At 36.4% G+C, this 17,202-nt stretch overlaps 2 protein-coding genes across 7 annotated transcripts in view; one reads left to right on the forward strand and one right to left on the reverse strand.

Annotated features, from left to right (window-relative positions):
* Positions 1-6,456, reverse strand: part of pola1 (polymerase (DNA directed), alpha 1) — a 92,303-nt gene extending 85,847 nt beyond the window's left edge. For 2 of the 5 annotated variants that reach the window (XM_028434162.1, XM_028434160.1), the window contains exons 1-3: positions 6,159-6,456; positions 3,917-3,991; positions 2,684-2,844 (exon numbers count right to left, since the gene is read on the reverse strand). The gene's annotated coding sequence lies outside the window, so the exon portion shown is untranslated. Of the gene's footprint in view, positions 1-2,683; positions 2,845-3,916; positions 3,992-4,867; positions 5,310-6,158 lie in introns of those variants that run through there. The other 3 variants (XM_028434161.1, XM_028434163.1, XM_028434164.1) reach the window with 3 other exon arrangements.
* Positions 871-14,890, forward strand: pcyt1ba (phosphate cytidylyltransferase 1B, choline a). Of its 2 annotated transcripts, none has more exons than XM_028434174.1 (8): positions 871-948; positions 4,880-4,979; positions 6,257-6,373; positions 6,452-6,603; positions 9,038-9,116; positions 9,205-9,347; positions 10,470-10,658; positions 12,077-14,890. In XM_028434174.1, the coding sequence occupies exons 1-8, from the start codon at positions 871-873 to the stop codon at positions 12,299-12,301; spliced, it is 1,083 nt and encodes a 360-aa protein (XP_028289975.1). In that variant the 3' UTR covers positions 12,302-14,890. The 2 variants fall into 2 exon arrangements, with proteins under 2 accessions (XP_028289975.1, XP_028289974.1); XM_028434173.1 differs by lacking the exon at positions 871-948 and adding an exon at positions 2,120-2,427 and having other exon boundaries at positions 12,077-14,889.
* Positions 14,891-17,202: the final 2,312 nt, after the last annotated feature.

Consider the following 17,202-nt stretch of genomic DNA (forward strand, 5'->3'; position numbering starts at 1 on the left):
ATAACTATCGTAAATATAATATACATATATAAGTTATACAATATAAAAAATACATCATATAATACAAAACAATTATTAACAAAATTGTAGTTTTAATCACATTTAATGTTTTTTATTGTTTTTTCTTCATTTTAATCCACCCACAACGTGTATCAAGTATGCAAAATATGAAATATGCACTTCTCCATCAAATTTCAATGCCTTTTCTGCACATTTCGTTTAACATTGTCTCTATATGGATATTGTTTTAATATTTTTATGTTTTAATATACTTCTATTGACTTATCTATTTCGTTATTAGGTAATTTGATTGTTTTTTTGTTTTTTTTGTTTTTTTTATCCAACCCTTGTATAGACCTCTTGGTCTTTATTACAGTAAGCCATGTTTTTTTGTCCTGCTTGTAAACGTATGATGTCTGTTTCCATGGTAACCAGGGCATGTCGATGGTCGGTACAATGAACTGCTGTCCCAGATTGGGGGGCCTCATCACACAGACACAACAGTGAGTTCAATAACACAAACACAAAGCAGGCTTTACAACACACTACATATAGATCTACAGTAGATTGATGAAATCCCATCGATCACATGGGTTTAGTTTAGAATGGGATCACATTCAGCCAATAGAAGGAGGCAGATTGATGAATAAAGTCTATAATATCCTTGCTGTGGTTCACTGTAAATCACTGCTCCACACTTGTCGCTTTTCATCAGTGATGAGCAGCTGATGGACAGATGGACAGACGTTCTGTTGTTCTACACTCTGGAGCTTTGGAAGAGCAAAACACACTGGCTCAGCCTTAACATTTCATTCTTTTTACTCAATATTATCTTTGGATTTCTTGGTTTTGTTTGTGGGTTTTGGAGCTATGGTGAAACAGAGACGCGTCCAAGCTCACACCTGCAGCACATCTGTGCCACACTGCTGCAGAAGAGGATTGTTGAAGGTAAGAAAAACTGTGTTTATCAACCTTGGGGTCACCTGGAATATTAATGTTAAAGATAATTACTGATTAAAAATATATTTTCAATTTATTTATAATTATTATTTTCAAATCAAAACACAACACTCAATCCTAAACAGCTGTATTATATATTTCCAGTTTCTCAAATATCTGTAGTTCAGATAAAATGCAGTATAATGAAAATAAGAAGGAGAAAAAGAAGAAAAATACAGTAAAAAGTAATCTGATCTGGCACATCTTGTCACTTTTTGTGAAATAATCCTGGCTACTTTGTACTTGTTGTTACACAGTAAAACAAATATTATCAAAGACAAATTTCAGAAATTTGTGATATAAAAATGGGGTCGTCAGCCAAAAAAAAAAAGGTTGGGAACCACTGCTTTAGTATATTTTTCCCGGATAGAAGCAAACACAATATATTGTCCAGTAAATGTGGAGAGATGCATTTTAAGGAAGAAGAAGAAGAAGAAGAAGAAGAAGAAGAAGAAGAAGAAGAAGAAGAAGAAGAAGAAGAAGAAGAAGAAAAAGGTGAATTAAAAATTGCATTTAATCTGTCTTTTTAGTAAGTATATAAGTATAAATATTGGGAAAAAATAATACACAATCAAAAACAAATAATAAGTCAGACTTCTTTCTACTCATTTTTTTGAATGAGTAAATGTTTTTATTGAACTGTTTTTAATTTGTTGTTGACTTGATTTGGAAATTAACTTGTTTTGTAACATTCCTTTAATTTTTTATGTATTGTTTTTTGTATTTACATGTTCAAAAAATAAATAAATAAAATCGAAATATTATAAACTCAAATTCTCAGGTAACTATCTAACAAAATATATAAATTTAAACATGTTTAAAAGCGTTTATTTGCTTCAAATTTGCTCACAAAACAAGTTTTTTGTTTTTTTGGGTCGTCTCGCACCGCTCAACCTATCTTTGCTGCTAAAGTCGCGCGTCCCTATGAGCTACTCTGATTGGTTATTTTCCCTAAATCCCGCCCCCCTATCTTCCTCACCCGTCGTCATGGAGAAAGCGCTTAATCCGGAAAAGGCGTTGGTGTTAAAGATCGTTTATTAATAATACGATGATACACTCGATATCAGCGCTTCTAAATCACACATTTGGTTAAGTTTTACTAATGTGAGATAAATGAAATATAAAAACACTCTTTAGTGATGCTTAGAATGAGGGTTAGCTCCTCCCTGCAGCAGCATCAGCATCAGAGGAGGAAAGGACACCAGTGTGTGTGTGTGTGTGCGTGTGTGTGTGTGTGCGTGTGTGCGTGTGTGTGTGTGTGTGTGTGTGTGTGTGTGTGTGTGTGTGTGTGTGTGTGTGTGTGTGTGTGTGTGTGTGTGTGTGTGTAAGCAGAGAGACATCCCTGATGCTGAGTCACTAAACACAGCATCCTATGAGTGTTTGGGAATAATGGAGGAGCTGGAACACACCTGCCCTCATCCACGGACGGTAGGGCGTCTCCGTGCGTGTGCATTAGTGTGTGTGTGTGTAGCTGTGTGTGTGTGTGTGTGTGTGTGATGCAGACAAAGAGTGTTTGGTTATGAAACAGCATCACAGCATGTGTAGGAAGGAGCCGCAGTGGAGGACACTTTGTTGGATGCTCTTTGTCTTCTACTACATCCATCCATCCATCCATCCTCTATCTGTCTCTTATTTTATTGCTTCATCCTCCTTCCTCCTCTCATTTTGTCATCATCATAATCACCTGCTATAGTGTCTTTTGTCCTTTTTCCTCCATTAATCCTCCTGGTGTGTGTGTGGGTTGCCAGATCAGGCCATGATCACTGACTATAAGCTTCACCATCTGCTTCTTTGTGCCATGTTGGTTAGAGCAATGCAGTATGTGGGGTATTGCTTCACTGGATGCTTTTTAATGACAAAAAAAAAAAAAAAAAACACACACACACACACACCTCCATACTGTCAATTACGGAAGAGGATTAGGGTAAATATTGATGGAGAAAATAATTTGGGGCAAATTATTTTCTCCATCATGCTGAGCATAAAGTCAAAATGTCGAGAGTAAAGTTGAAAAAACGAGATTAAACGTCCGCTTCCGAAGATTTGACTTTAATGGCAAACCTTCGACTATTATTACGATGTAGTATTTTGTTTATTTTTGAAATTTCGAAAATTGGTCATAAAAATTGTAGATTTCTGCTCAATAAAAATCAAACACGGAAGTGGATTAGGGCCAATTTTGATAGAGAAAATAAACTTGGCCAAATCAAAAATAATGTCAAGAATAAAGTTGAAATGTCGAGATTAAAGTTGAAATTTCCGGATCAAAGTTCAAATGTCGAGATTAAAGTCAAAACCTCCACTTCCAGAGATTGGACTTTAATAGAAAACCTTTGACTTTAATCACAATATTGTGTTTTGAGTTTGTTTTCAAAATTTCGACTTTGATCTTGTCTTTATTAGCTTACTTTCAATTTTCACGATATTGTAAATTTTGACTTTAATCTAATTTTTTCGACTTTAATCTCGACATGACTTTATTAGCAAACCTTTGACTTTTATCACAAGATTGTATTTTAGGTTTATTTTTGAAATTTTGCATATTGGTAGAATTTTTTTTGTAGATTTCTCCCTACTGTCTATTACGGAAGTAGATTACGGCCAATTTTGATGGAGAAAATAAATTTGGCCAAATCAAGAATAATGTCAGGAATAAAGTCGAAATGTCAAGAGTAAAGTGGAATGTTGAGATTAAAGTTGAAATTTCGGGAATAAAGTGGAAACGTTCACTTCCATAGATTTAACTTATTTAGCAAACTTTCGACTTTCATTACGATATTGTATTTTGAGTTTGTTTTTGATAATTTGACTTTGATCTCAACATTATATTTCAACAATATTCTCGAAATTTTGACTTTAATCTTGTGTTTTCGCCTCAACAGATGGCAGCCGAGGACACATTTAAAGGGCCACTCACCCATTATTTACTCACAAACAGGCTCCGCCCTGCTGGGTCTCACACATGGCATGACCCACCTTTTCCACATCAAGTCTGAAACATACACACACACACGCACGCACACGCACACAGTTAGTGATCAATAACACTGAGTGCAGCTCTAGCCATTGTTTGTCCTTTTAAAGAAGCTTCTGCAGAGCTTAATAACATCATGGAGGATACTGTAGGACGTAGAAAAATAGAGCTATAAGGAATGTTGGCGTTTGTGTTTGGATGGATGGCTGTCACCAGCAGCGTCGGGAATCGAACAATTTCAACATTTATGCTACTTTGCATTTCCATGTATAAATGATATAAAAGTATGTAAAGTATTTCTATTTTTTTTTTAATATTCTTAAAATTCCCAAGTTAAATTCCCGTGAAAATTTGCAAGATATTTTACACCCTTTTCCAACTCTGCTGAGATATCCACAACTAAATGATGTGGTCATTTACACTGTTTTCTCTGCGGGCCGATTTGGATGTTTAAAAGGACCGGATTTGGCACACGGGCCTTGAGTTTGACATCAATTATAATATCTTAAATCAGCTGTAAAATACACTAAAATATTATCTATAATCTAATTTGTTTCTCAGCTCTTGGTTACCTTGTTAAGTTTCCTAATCAATTAAAACATTGGTATTAATATTTTTGGTGTGAGCGTCTGAGCCTTTTTTCTGCCTAGATTTAAATGATTATTTTTCAATATTGTAAAATGATACTCCAGAAATCTGACAGGTAGAGGGAAAAGTTGATATGAAACATATTTTGATGATTGTTAAGTACACACGCGTAAACCATAGAACTGTTGACACGGTTCCCCAGGTTTGCATTTGAATAATAAATTACAGTTTTTATTGAATTTTCATGCCAAGTGCAATACAAAGTCAAGTATCTACAAGTATGACTGAGGCCAACCCTGACCTCACCTTATGTTTCAGACCCTCACCGAACCCGCCATCTTTGCCAGAGAGACCAGCTGTGACTGTGAGGCTCCACATGAGAAACTCAGCATCGCACAGGCTCGCCAGGGAACCCCAGGTACACCTCAACACCTCACACACACTGTGCTAATAATAACGCACTGCTTTAGAGTACTGCCTATACTGCCCCCTATTGGCATGAAGGAGTATTCAGATTACATCTAGCAAAGCTACAACAAGACAATTAATCAACATGACATTTAGGATAGAAGACGTCTATTTAAACAATAACATTACACTAAGGGCCTGTACTATGAAGCTGTATTTATTGTATTGTATATTCTCACTAATTTCAGCATTAACAGTCATCCATTCCTTCCTTTTGCTACAAGATTACACAAAATGACAAATACACAAAACAGCAAAAATTTACAAAATTACTCAAAAAAACATAGACAAATACTGAAAAATGCTAAAACAACAACAAAGTTACACACATTTGCTCAAATAACACAATAACTATACTGAAAAATAACAGGGAAAATATACAAAATGAAAACAAATATACAAAATAGTAATTATATATAATGTAAAAAAATACACGAATTACAATTTAAAAAAACAAACAACTTATATGAATATACACAAAAACAACATGAAAATATAAAAAATACACCACCAAAAAACAAAACAAATTCATTATAGATACGCTTAAAAATAACAGAAAAATATACACAATAACACCAAGAATACATAAAATATACTCCAAAAAACACACAAAATCATTATAAATATACACAAAAATAACAGAAAAATATACAAAACAATAAACATACATTACAAAAAACAGAAATTCACTATAGATACACTCAGGAATTACAAATATATATATATAGAACAAAAAGACCAAATTCACCATAGATACCATCAAAATATACAAAACAACAAAAATTCAGTACAAAAAAACACAAATTCAATACAGATATACTCAAAAATAAAACAAAATTTAAATATACAAAATAAAACTAACAATACACAAAATATACTCCAAAAAACCCACAAAACCACTATAAATACACATTAAAAAATATACAAAATGACTCCAAAAACACACACAAGTCTTTCTTCTTTTCTACGTTAATGCTGAGATTGCTCATTATTCTAAATGCTGACATTAATGTGGATTTAATCACATTTTGTGGTCCCCACTGTGATAATCTCTGCCCGTCTCTGGTGTAGATTATGAGTTAATATCTCAGTATATTAATCAGTGAGTATTATTCCATACTTCACCCACAGGAATAGTCTTTGTAGTGTTGTTGGTGATTGTCAAACTGTCTCTGAGTAATGAACTAAAGTGTTCCTGACTGCTGTGTGTTTCCTGTTTATTTATAGTGGACCGTCCTGTCAGAGTCTACGCAGATGGCATCTTTGACCTTTTCCATTCTGGACACGCTCGTGCTCTCATGCAGGCCAAGAACCTGTTTCCCAACACCTACCTCATCGTTGGAGGTGACAACAGAACATAATCACACCTTTTTCTGCTCCTTGTCTATGTTTCTGAGTGTTTGTGTGTTGTTGTGGTGACAGTGTGCAGTGATGACCTGACCCATAAATACAAAGGCTTTACAGTCATGACGGAGCAGGAACGCTACGAAGCACTCAGACACTGTCGCTACGTCGATGAGGTGCTGAGAGACGCTCCCTGGACGCTCACGCCGGACTTTCTGGAGAAACACAAGGTGTGTGAGTGTGGCTGCAGTTTTCAAAGTATTAGAAAGAATCAACAATGTCCAATAAAGTCCATCCCTATCCCTGATGGCTCAGTTTACAGCCAAAACACAACACAGCCAAGCTCCAACCAACCCTAAAATGTTGATTTTGCACTGTGAAAAAGCCCCAAAAGCATAGGGAGAACACGCTAAAAATGTATTTATTATAATTAAATTTAATCCAATTGAATTTATTTTGTGCATTATTAAACTTAGATCCATTAACACTTTCTATTGATTATTTTACTGAAATTAATTGACATTCATTCCATCAAGTTCATTTTGTCTTCTTTTTTTTTTTTTTTAATAATATGTTAATAATATTTTTCTTTTATTCAGACAGCTTTTTTCAGGAACTGTACTTTGATCTTCTCACAAGTTTCGACTGCCAACTGTCAGTCTTCCTCAGAGGCATTTGCTGATTGCTTTGATGTGTCCTTATGAGTTCTTTCTGGGCGTGGCCACACCCCCTGTCGCCCGATGGTCTCTAGGATTATCAGAGAGAACTCATAAGGACACATCAAAGTGATCAGCAGACGCCTCTGAGGAAGACTGACAGTACATACATGTCATCATATATTAAAATGATTGTTGGGTTCTCTGTTTTCTATTAAATTTTATCATACCACGAGAACTTTAAATGGCTTTCTTTATTGACAATAAAGATAATAAAGATCATTAACACTAAACAAAATGGCTACGCACAAAGAAAGTAATCACAAGAATCCTAAAAATGTAGCAGAATTTAAAAGAGCAATAAATTATTAGACTCCATTAGGTATGGACCGGGAACTAAATGTAAAGCGGAACAAAATTGCAAATTCAGTGACGTGCCGTGACCACTAGGGCTGGGTAGGCACGTTGCAAATCGAGACCACCAAAGACAATTTCATATGTTTCTGCTGTCAAGTGTTAATTCAAATCAAATCAATTTTATTTGTATAAAGCAATTTCCATCAAAGTCATCTCAATGCACTTATCAAAATATAAAATTCATAATAAGAAAGAAAAAACTCAACAAGATCCACATGAACAAGTATTTAGCCATCTAACAAAATCAACATCTTAAACACCATTAAAGAAACATAAACAATTATTTAATATAGTCTCCATACTCTCCCAACAAGATATACTGTATCTCATGACACGGCAGCACATCTGTTGTTTGTGTTGGAAACACAGAAACATGGAGAAAAAGACAACAACAACAGCTCAGAACAGCCTCAGTGAGGAGCATCCACAAAGCCAATCCTACCATTCACTGTAGAAAGTACCAACAATGTTCTGACCTTACCTTTGCTGAAGGTCTGCTAACTCAGGTGTTGGTCTACCATCTTTTAAAAGCTGTCGTTTTTCCTCAAAAAAAAGTTTCTCTATCATCTCTGGCGCTGTCATCCTGCCTGTAGTGTTATCCCGCCCACTAGCTAGAGAACGTAGCAGCAGCGGTCACATGGCATCTATTCACTAATGTACTGTGAACTTACGTATAGCATTTAGCATAGCACGGTTACGTGCAAAGGCAGCGTAGAGAGATGCCTTTGGGTGTAAATGGTTGTCATCGTGGGGACCTGCCTGTGCATGAACACGCAATGGGAACGGAGGCAGGGGAGCAGCGTGCCTTTGGGAGAAGGCGTGGCCTCCCTCTGCCTTACAGTGGAGTGAGACTGTACAGCTGTTCCAGGAAATAGTGCTGTTTAGTAATTTGGACTACAACCTTATTGGTACTGTAGGCTATTGGAAATGGAAAAACAATTAATTTATAATTAAATTTTAATTAAAACAAATAATCAAAATATCAATTCACCCTTGGGTAGGCACTGCCTACCTTGCCTACCCTGACGGCACGTCACTGGCAAAAATAATGATTTACGTCGGCATGTGAAGTCGAACGGAACAATAAACTTTTAAATCTGACTTAAAAAATTACTTTTTTAACTACTGAATAGAATCAACTTTGTCATTGCACACATTACAGAGCAACAAAAATTTTATTTCAGTTTCATCCCGTCCAAGAAAAACATGAAAAGACAATCACATATGTAACACGTATAACGTGGGGAGATAGGAGTGGGAGAAACGAGAGCGCCGCCCCGTATTTAGATGAAAAATGGGGTAACGACAGAAGGATAGGTGAGGGGGAAAAGGCAGGTTTGTTTTTATGCAGGTTATTAGTTCTGATTTATTATGAAACATAATGTTACTTGGTCAATTTTAGTTCAATAAATTCATAAATGTATTATTTTGCAGGGTTATTTGGGGGGCAATGGGCACTGGTGGGGCTCTAAAGTTCACCTTTGTTCAAAGTAAGAAATATCCCTAAAAAGTTTAAGAACCCCTGGTATAACGTATGAGCTCATGTTTGTGTTTCCTGCCGAGCTTTACGTGTTCTCTGATTGCTTCTCAGATCGATTTTGTGGCTCATGATGACATCCCGTATTCCTCAGTAGGAACTGAAGACGTCTATAAACACATCAAGGAGGCAGGTGAGTGTGTGTGACGTTCATAATGTAATCCACTGAGGAAAACCAGCCCCTTACAATCTGTGTGTGTGTGTGTGTGTGTGTGTGTTAGGAATGTTTGTGCCCACTCAGCGGACCGAGGGCATCTCCACCTCCGACCTGATCACTAGAATCGTCCGAGACTATGACGTCTACGCTCGACGCAACCTTCAGCGAGGTTACACGGCCAAAGAGCTCAACGTCAGTTACATAAACGTAAGAACATGAGAAAATATGCAATGACTTTCACATCATAGGTTTATAGAAGTAGCTACAAGAGTAAATCACTAGGGCTGGGACCAAATGCTTTTGTTCCCATTTGATTTTAATCTTAATAATTCGATTTATGTTGTGATGCTGATTTATTAAGTATTACGATTCGGTAGTAACCAAAAATGTCCTTATTTTCCTCATCCAAAAACAAGTCATAATTACAAAAAAAACAATGCAGATCACATCAGTCAGTAGCTCTGAATATATATATATATATATAAAAATCAATATTGGGTACAAAAAAATTGTGAAAGATTTTAATTCGATAGTTTTTCCCCGCTCTTATAAATTATTTCTGTTTATTTGGGAAAACAGCTTTAATGGTTAACGTTTATCTTAAATCAGATGTCCCCAACTTGTGGATAAGGACCCTAAAGGCAAAAATGTTTTATTTTGAAGGATGTACTGTATGTAATGTATTTAAAAAGTAGTAGTAGAAACATTAGTTTAAATTGGAAAATAATGGGCATTGGCAAAAAAATAAGCATAAAATATGGTAAAAAGAGGTTAAAAGTGATGTGACATTAAGTGGAAAAGTGGTGGAAAGGGTTTATTAGTGCTGAAAATGTCTTGAAAATGAAAAAAATAAAGAAAAAGCATAAAAATTTGATGAGTAAGTGTCAGAAATGGGAGTAATGTAACAAAAATGCATTAAAAGGAGCAAAAATGTGGCAAGAAAAAATTATAAAAACAGGTTAAAATATGGCAAGTTTTGTGATTGTTGCAGAAAAAAGGTAAAAATAAGCAAAAATGGGCTCAAATTGTTAAAAAAGATTTTTTGATTAGTTTAATTTGAGATTCCTTGAGAGACAAATATCTTTTCTGGATATTAAAGCTCAATGTTTGAGAACATAGGATGAAGCTAAATCTCTGAGTATTAAATGTTCTTCTCAAGAATTCATTGGTTTCCTCCAACTATCCAAACAGAGAATATTAAATTACTTAATGTCGCTACTTAAACAGGAGTTAATGCTCATGTGACTGTCTGTGTTTATCTCTAAGAATGTCTATTCAAAACATTTTACATAAAGTCCTTTCTTCTTGTGGATGTCATGGTGTTCTCAGGAGAAGAAGTATCGACTCCAGAACCAAGTGGATCGTATGAAGGAGAAGGTCAGAACGGTGGAGGAAAAGAGCAAACACTTTGTTTACCGTGTGGAGGAGAAGAGTCACGACCTCATTCAGAAATGGGAGGAGAAATCCAGGGAATTCATCGGAAACTTTCTAGAACTTTTCGGACCTGATGGTACATGGGTAAGTGACGGAGAACACAATCTGATCTAATCTAATCTAGTCCCAGTTTCCTGAAAATGTGGTGTGAGCCAGAGATGTGGACAAGTCACATGACTTGGAGTCGAGTCACACATTTGATGACTTCAGACTCGACAAAAACACAAAGGACTTGTAACTCGACTTAGACTAAAACAAATGACTTGTGACTGAACTCGGACTTGAGTCTATTGACTCGGGAAGACTTGACTTCCTACCCTTCCATGACAAAGGATTTTATGAAATTTAATTATTGTTATTATGTGATTCATTAGTCTGCTCAAACCCCTGCTGGATGGCACTATTCCATCAAAAAGCAAAAAAAAAAACTTTGATTGACAGGTCCACCTTTAAACAAAGTGACAGCCAATCAGGAAGCAGCTGGAATTGTCTACTCTTCTCACAAGAATGCGTTTAGGTACTGAAACATGGTACCGTTTGATTTTACGGTATATTATATTATTATTGGGTCGGTACCTGAAAAAGTACCAAATTCGGGACCCATCTATACAATGCTGGATTGGCTTGTTTATAAAAGCATTATGCCAGATTATTTTAATATTATTAAACAAATATATACTGTCTTCAAGTATTGTATTGTTTCTATCAGTTGAATAAACATACTCTGTAAAATGTCATGAGCTGTGCTACACTATGTACTCATGACTTGTTAAAACTTGTAAATTAAAGTTGAGGACTTTTACTTGACTTGGACTTGAATGACCTTAACTTGGGACATGACTTTGGACTTTAGTGACATGACTCGGGACTTCACTCTGGACTTTAGGGATGTGACTCGGGACTTTAGGGACATGACTCGGGACTTTAGGGACATGACTCGTAACATGACTCGGGACTTTAGGGACATGACTCGGGACTTTAGGGACATGACTCCGGACTTTAGTGACATGACTCGGGACTTTAGGGACATGACTCGGGACTTGACTCGGGACTTTAGGGACATGACTCGGGACTTTAGGGACATGACTCGGGACTTTAGGGACATGACTCGTAACATGACTCGGGACTTTAGGGACATGACTCGGGACTTTAGGGACATGACTCGGGACTTTAAGGACTTGACTCGTAACATGACTCGAGACTTTAGGGACTTGACTCGGACTTGACTCTGGACTTTAGGGTCATGACTTTGGACTTTAGGGATGTGACTCGGGACTTTAGGGATGTGACTCTGGACTTTAGGGATGTGACTCTGGACTTTAGGGTCATGACTTTGGACTTTAGGGATGTGACTCGGGACTTTAGGGATGTGACTCTGGACTTTAGGGATGTGACTCTGGACTTTAGGGTCATGACTCTGGACTTTAGGGTCATTACTTGAGACTTGAGAAGACTTGTTCCCTCCTCTGATGTGACTTCTCTGGATTTCTCCGTATCTGCAGAAACAAGTGTTCCAGGAGCGCAGTGGGCGGATGTTGTCCTACGCCATGTCGCCCAGAGAGTCCCCCTGTAACAGTCCTCCCAGGGAACTTTCCCCCCTGCGCTCTCCATCCCCGTCATCTCCTCCCACCCGCTGGCACAACGCCCGGCCCTCCCCCCCAACTTCTCCTAAAGGAGCGTCCGCCTCCATCAGCAGCATGAGCGAAGGCGATGAAGACGAGAAGTAGATGATCTGCTGAACACACACACACTTTACTTCACAGTGCACTCCTCACACAAAACACAAACGTCAATCCCGGGGAGAATGCTGCGAAATGTAACGCAGGAGGGGATCATGGGAAATGCAGTTCTGACCTGCAGAGCTGAGAAGCCATCGCCATCGCCCGGGTAACTAGGAAGAGAGGAAGAGGAGGGAGGAGGAAGAGGATGGAAACATGTGACACGACGTCACAGACTGAAAGAAGATGGATGTGTAAAACCTGGCAGATGATTTACACTGGATTGTCCTGCACTGAAGGAAGTAATCAAACAGCTTGGTTTAATAGGACTTCACTTTGTTCTTGTTCCGTCACATATTCTTTTAATCATGTGTGACTGAAACATGAAGCATTTGACCTGAAGGCTGGAACCCTTTTATTTGACTATGCGCTTGTTTTTGAGGATAAAGAGAATGCACTGAACTCACCTTTATAGCAGCACTTACACACTAAGGTCCTGTACTACAAAGCTGGATTTCCTCTTATCGCGCTAACTTCCGGGATGTATTGTGTGCTGTACTACGATGCTGGCTAACTTCTTACAGGGCTAAATCACCACGGTAACTTAGGCTGAACACCGAACCCGGTCGGGAGTAGGGTTTGCTTTGGATCAGATCTGAGCGAGTACTAAAGTCCCGCCTCCTGACCAATCAGTTCTCTTGTAAAATGAGCTGCCTATTGTGCGTTTAGGAAAGAAAGATTATTTATGGATAAATACAATCTTTCAATTTAGCAATGACATACTTTAAGCAACACTGTTGTTTATGGAATTTAATTCTTCATATTTTTAAAGAATTATTCCTCAATTGTGACGTAAGGTGCTCTACACTCTCTGTGATTGGTCTGACGCTACAATCTCCCCCTTTCACAGAAGTGCGCATGTTGCCAAGCTGAAATCACCTTGCTTAAGTGACTGTATTTATATCCTGCTTCATAGTACAGCTGCTCTCTGATGGAGAATGTTTGGTTAGATGAAGCTAACAGAGAGATATCAGGTTATACTGATCCAGCTTCATAGTACAGGCCCTTTAGGCCCCATTTTGACAACGCAGAAGTGAAACAACTGGAATCATGCTTGTGTGCGTAGTATTGTGGCATTCTGTAGCGCAGTGCTAGTTTGACCCTTGTTTTTCAAGTTAAAACAACATCCAAAAGATTCTAATGCTCGGAGCAGCTGATCAACTGTCATACTTGGTCTGTGTGAGTGTTTGATGTCACTATATAACCTCAGGTTCTGAAGTGTTAAAGGACCAATAAACGATCGACACACCAAGTTAAACAGCTCACTGTCTCCAAATTCCCAAATAGAAATATATTTCTTTTAAATTTCACCAAAATACAATTGATTACAGTAATATTGAAATGCAGTTTTTTTTTTTTTAAACCAGGAACATTTGTGCAAATTATCCTATAGAATTCTGTCTAGTCTAGTCCAGGAAGATTTTATTAAAAGTTAAAAAAAATATAGCAAAAATATGACTCGGTTGTAGTTATCTCAGTGTCTCCAAATTTCCAAGTAATAATAAAAAAAGATATGTACATAATTATCCTATAGAAGTCTGGCAGATTTTTGAAAAATTAGTTGCAAATTCAACTATTTGTGACCAATTGCTGACCAACTGGGGCACCACTTTTCTGTGCCTTTTTTTCTTATAAATTCTTTTAATTTTAATTTTATTTTACAACACATGGCGCGCTTGAGTTCATACTGGGTCGTATGTGGCCCTTGAACTAAGAGGAGTTTGACACCCCTGGTTTAGACTGTGTCACATGCCAATTTTACTCAAAAACAAGGTGAAAAAGGTGAATTTATGGTAAATACATCTTCCCAAAGCCTAAAAAATAATGATTAATCTCCTAAACTGGATTGTAATGAAACAGAAAAAACTGACTTCTTCAACTCTTTGAATGTAAACCGAGTGTTTTTAACTGCACTTAAATAACTTAATATTACTAAATCACACCAATCACATCACATTATCACATCTTCACTGTGGAAACATTTAGCTTCAAAAGCCATGAGTTTAGTAATGAGCATCTTCAGGTTTTCTACCATCACTGTTTAGCAGATGCTATTTGGCTCTGGGAAATGATGTCTGTCAGCTGTCAATAACAATAAAAGCCTGACAAACTGATAATACTTGAAATATCTCAAATCAGAAGCTCTGTGGATGGATGGAGCTTGTGAAGTAACTCAAATGCTTTTTTTTGTTGGCCTTTATTTTTCCACGATTACTGTAAGTTCCCTTAAAGCAAAGTAGAGACCTTAAAATGTCCTGTACGCACTACATGTTAATCTGCACTAAATGTACAAACTTCAGGAATGTGTTTTACTTCTTAGATTTGAACATTGCAATGATTTAATATGTAAATAAAAATCCAAAGAAATAAACCAAAACGCTTTTTTTTTTTGTCTGATTAAAACTCTTCAGTTTTTCTTTATTCAACTACGGTTCTAATAGTCTTAATACTCTGTTTTTATGTTTTTTCAGTAGTCTCAATCAATAAAACTCAAAAAAAGTAACACAATATAATCTGGGTGATGTTAAATGATAAAATAAATGTAAATGTTAAATCTAAATCTAAATGTTTAGTTGGTCATCAAGTGTGAAGCTAAACATTGTTTAGAAATTATATAGAGTGGGCTGGTCAGCGCCTGTCGACATTTAACATTTAAATTAATTTTTTGTGTACAAATTTTTAACAATGACATAGAACATGGTTTTACATGAATTTTTGTCTCAAATGAAAGAAAAATGAGCTAAATGTTCCCTCAAAGAAATGTAGAGACCTTAATGTGTTTTACTTTTTAGATTTGAACATTGCAATGATTTAATATGTAATAAAAAATCCAAAGAAAAAAAAGCAAAATGCATTTTTTTGTCCGATTAAAACTCTTCAGTTTTTCTTTATTGTTAGATTTGAAATGATCGACTACGGTTCTAATAGATTTGCTGCAAGTTGGTTCAAACATACAACAGGATGGAAACAGTTCATTATATAGAAAATACTCTCTTTACAGAGATGTTTTTTTAACACTTCATCAGTTGTCTCAATCAATAAAACTCAAAAAGGAACTCGCTAAATAATTTAGGTGATTTTGAACGGAAAAAACAGTGCACATATCAGCTACTACACAGCATTGTGATTTGTACAGCAGGTTACAAAGGCAGTAATGGAACAAAAACATAAGAAAAACAGAAACTTCCACACTGAACTTTTCACCATCTGCTCATAGAAACCAGTAAGAGACATTTGTTCTATGCTTTATAGAGCAGGGTATCATCAGCAAACTGTTAATAAAACAAATTTATATTATTAAAGTGCAAATTCCTATATATGAGCCACAGGAATGGATATTATTGTTCTGCTGTTAGAGGCTCTACTATGGAAAACCATTGGAGCATACATTCAATGGTGATAAAAAGAATTATAATATCAATTTTTGGTTTACTAACGCCAAAGTATACTTTAAAGGTAGGGTAGGCGATTTTCAAAAGCTAGCATGATTTTGAATGTAGCCTCCCCGATGGCTCCAACTTTGCCCCCCTCCCCTCTCCCCTCTGTGCTCCGTCTCACTCACATGCATGAGCACAGCTGCTGCAGAAGAGGAGCTCAGCTCATCACTTGTATTGTGTAGAAACTTCATTGTCTCATGTCTCATTCAGCAGTAAGTAAACAATAAACTTGACTAGGTTTACAGCTGCTACAGATGATGGATTTTCTTCGTTCCTTTTTCAGAGCACATAAGATCTTAATTTCTGTCAGGACATAAAGACAATTTCAACCAAAAACTTAAAAACTGTATCTGGAGAAAATCGCCTACCCTAGCTTTAATAGTGAAGTAAATATTGTCACTACTAGTAGGTTACAGTAGATTTAAATCTTATATGTTAATAAGGGGGTGGGGAAAAGCAAATTGTAGCTTTGCCATTGGCTTTTGAAAATATTACAACCAATCAGGGAGCTGGATTTGGATATAATCCCTCCTACTTCCTTTGCGTTGGATCTGATAGTGAATCTTTTGGCTTCATTTATTTGTACTAGTATACAAAAAAACAATGTATTAATAGTAATACTGGTGAGATTTTGATTTTACTAGTAGTGAGTAAGGAAAATATCTGTTTTACTAGTACATATTTTGTTTAAGTAGACTTTACTAGGAAGGCATCATCTACTAGTAGAAAATGTTGTGTTAGTAGTAGTACTAGAATAATTAAAATATGTTACAATTAAAAACTCAAAGCTTTACTAGTAGTACTAGAAATACTGTACAAAACTGTCTATTAGATGGTTTTGCTTTGCTATTAAGGCCTACTTTGTGCCAAAAATGCAAAATTTCACTTGTAGTATTAGTCAACTGTTTTTAGTCTACTATTAAAATCAAAAGTTTTTATAGGGATTATATCCAAACCCAGCTTCCTGATTGGTTGTAATATTTCCAAAAGCCATGCAATAACAAATCTGAATTTCATTTTCCCCGCCCCTTTACTAGCAGATAATGCTTACCAGTAGTACTAAGGAACATTTTTCATTCTACAAGTAGTACGAGTATCACTTTTTGCTTCTCTAGTTAAGTGTACTAATCATGCACTAGCAAACCAAGATGGATCGACTCAACATTTGAGCAGGAGTATCACATATCAAATGTATGTTTTCCATAGTCCACACCCTAGGCCAGTGGTTCTCAACCTTTGAAGCCCAAGGTTGGGGTTAAAATTGGCCAAAAATGGTGGAAGGGGTGGGAAAATGGGACAGAAATAAATTAAAAGTTGCAAATTACAGTAGCCAAACACTGGGTTGGGTTAATGTCATTTATAAAGTAGGAACAATTAGTTTAAACTGAAAAATTAATAGCCATGACAAATCAC

The sequence above is a fragment of the Gouania willdenowi genome, chromosome 20 (assembly GCF_900634775.1).
Source record: "Gouania willdenowi chromosome 20, fGouWil2.1, whole genome shotgun sequence".
Classification (NCBI taxonomy): domain Eukaryota; kingdom Metazoa; phylum Chordata; class Actinopteri; order Blenniiformes; family Gobiesocidae; genus Gouania; species Gouania willdenowi.

What these genes read in the sequence shown, in the direction of transcription:
- pcyt1ba (XM_028434174.1), top strand. Translation starts at nt 871, where the DNA reads ATGGTGAAACAGAGACGCGTCCAAGCTCACACCTGCAGCACATCTGTG. An exon ending in GGCTCGCCAGGGAACCCCAG is followed by an intron (nt 4,980 to 6,256) that starts GTACACCTCAAC and finishes GTTTATTTATAG; the next exon opens with TGGACCGTCCTGTCAGAGTC. An exon ending in CACCTACCTCATCGTTGGAG is followed by an intron (nt 6,374 to 6,451) that starts GTGACAACAGAA and finishes TTGTGGTGACAG; the next exon opens with TGTGCAGTGATGACCTGACC.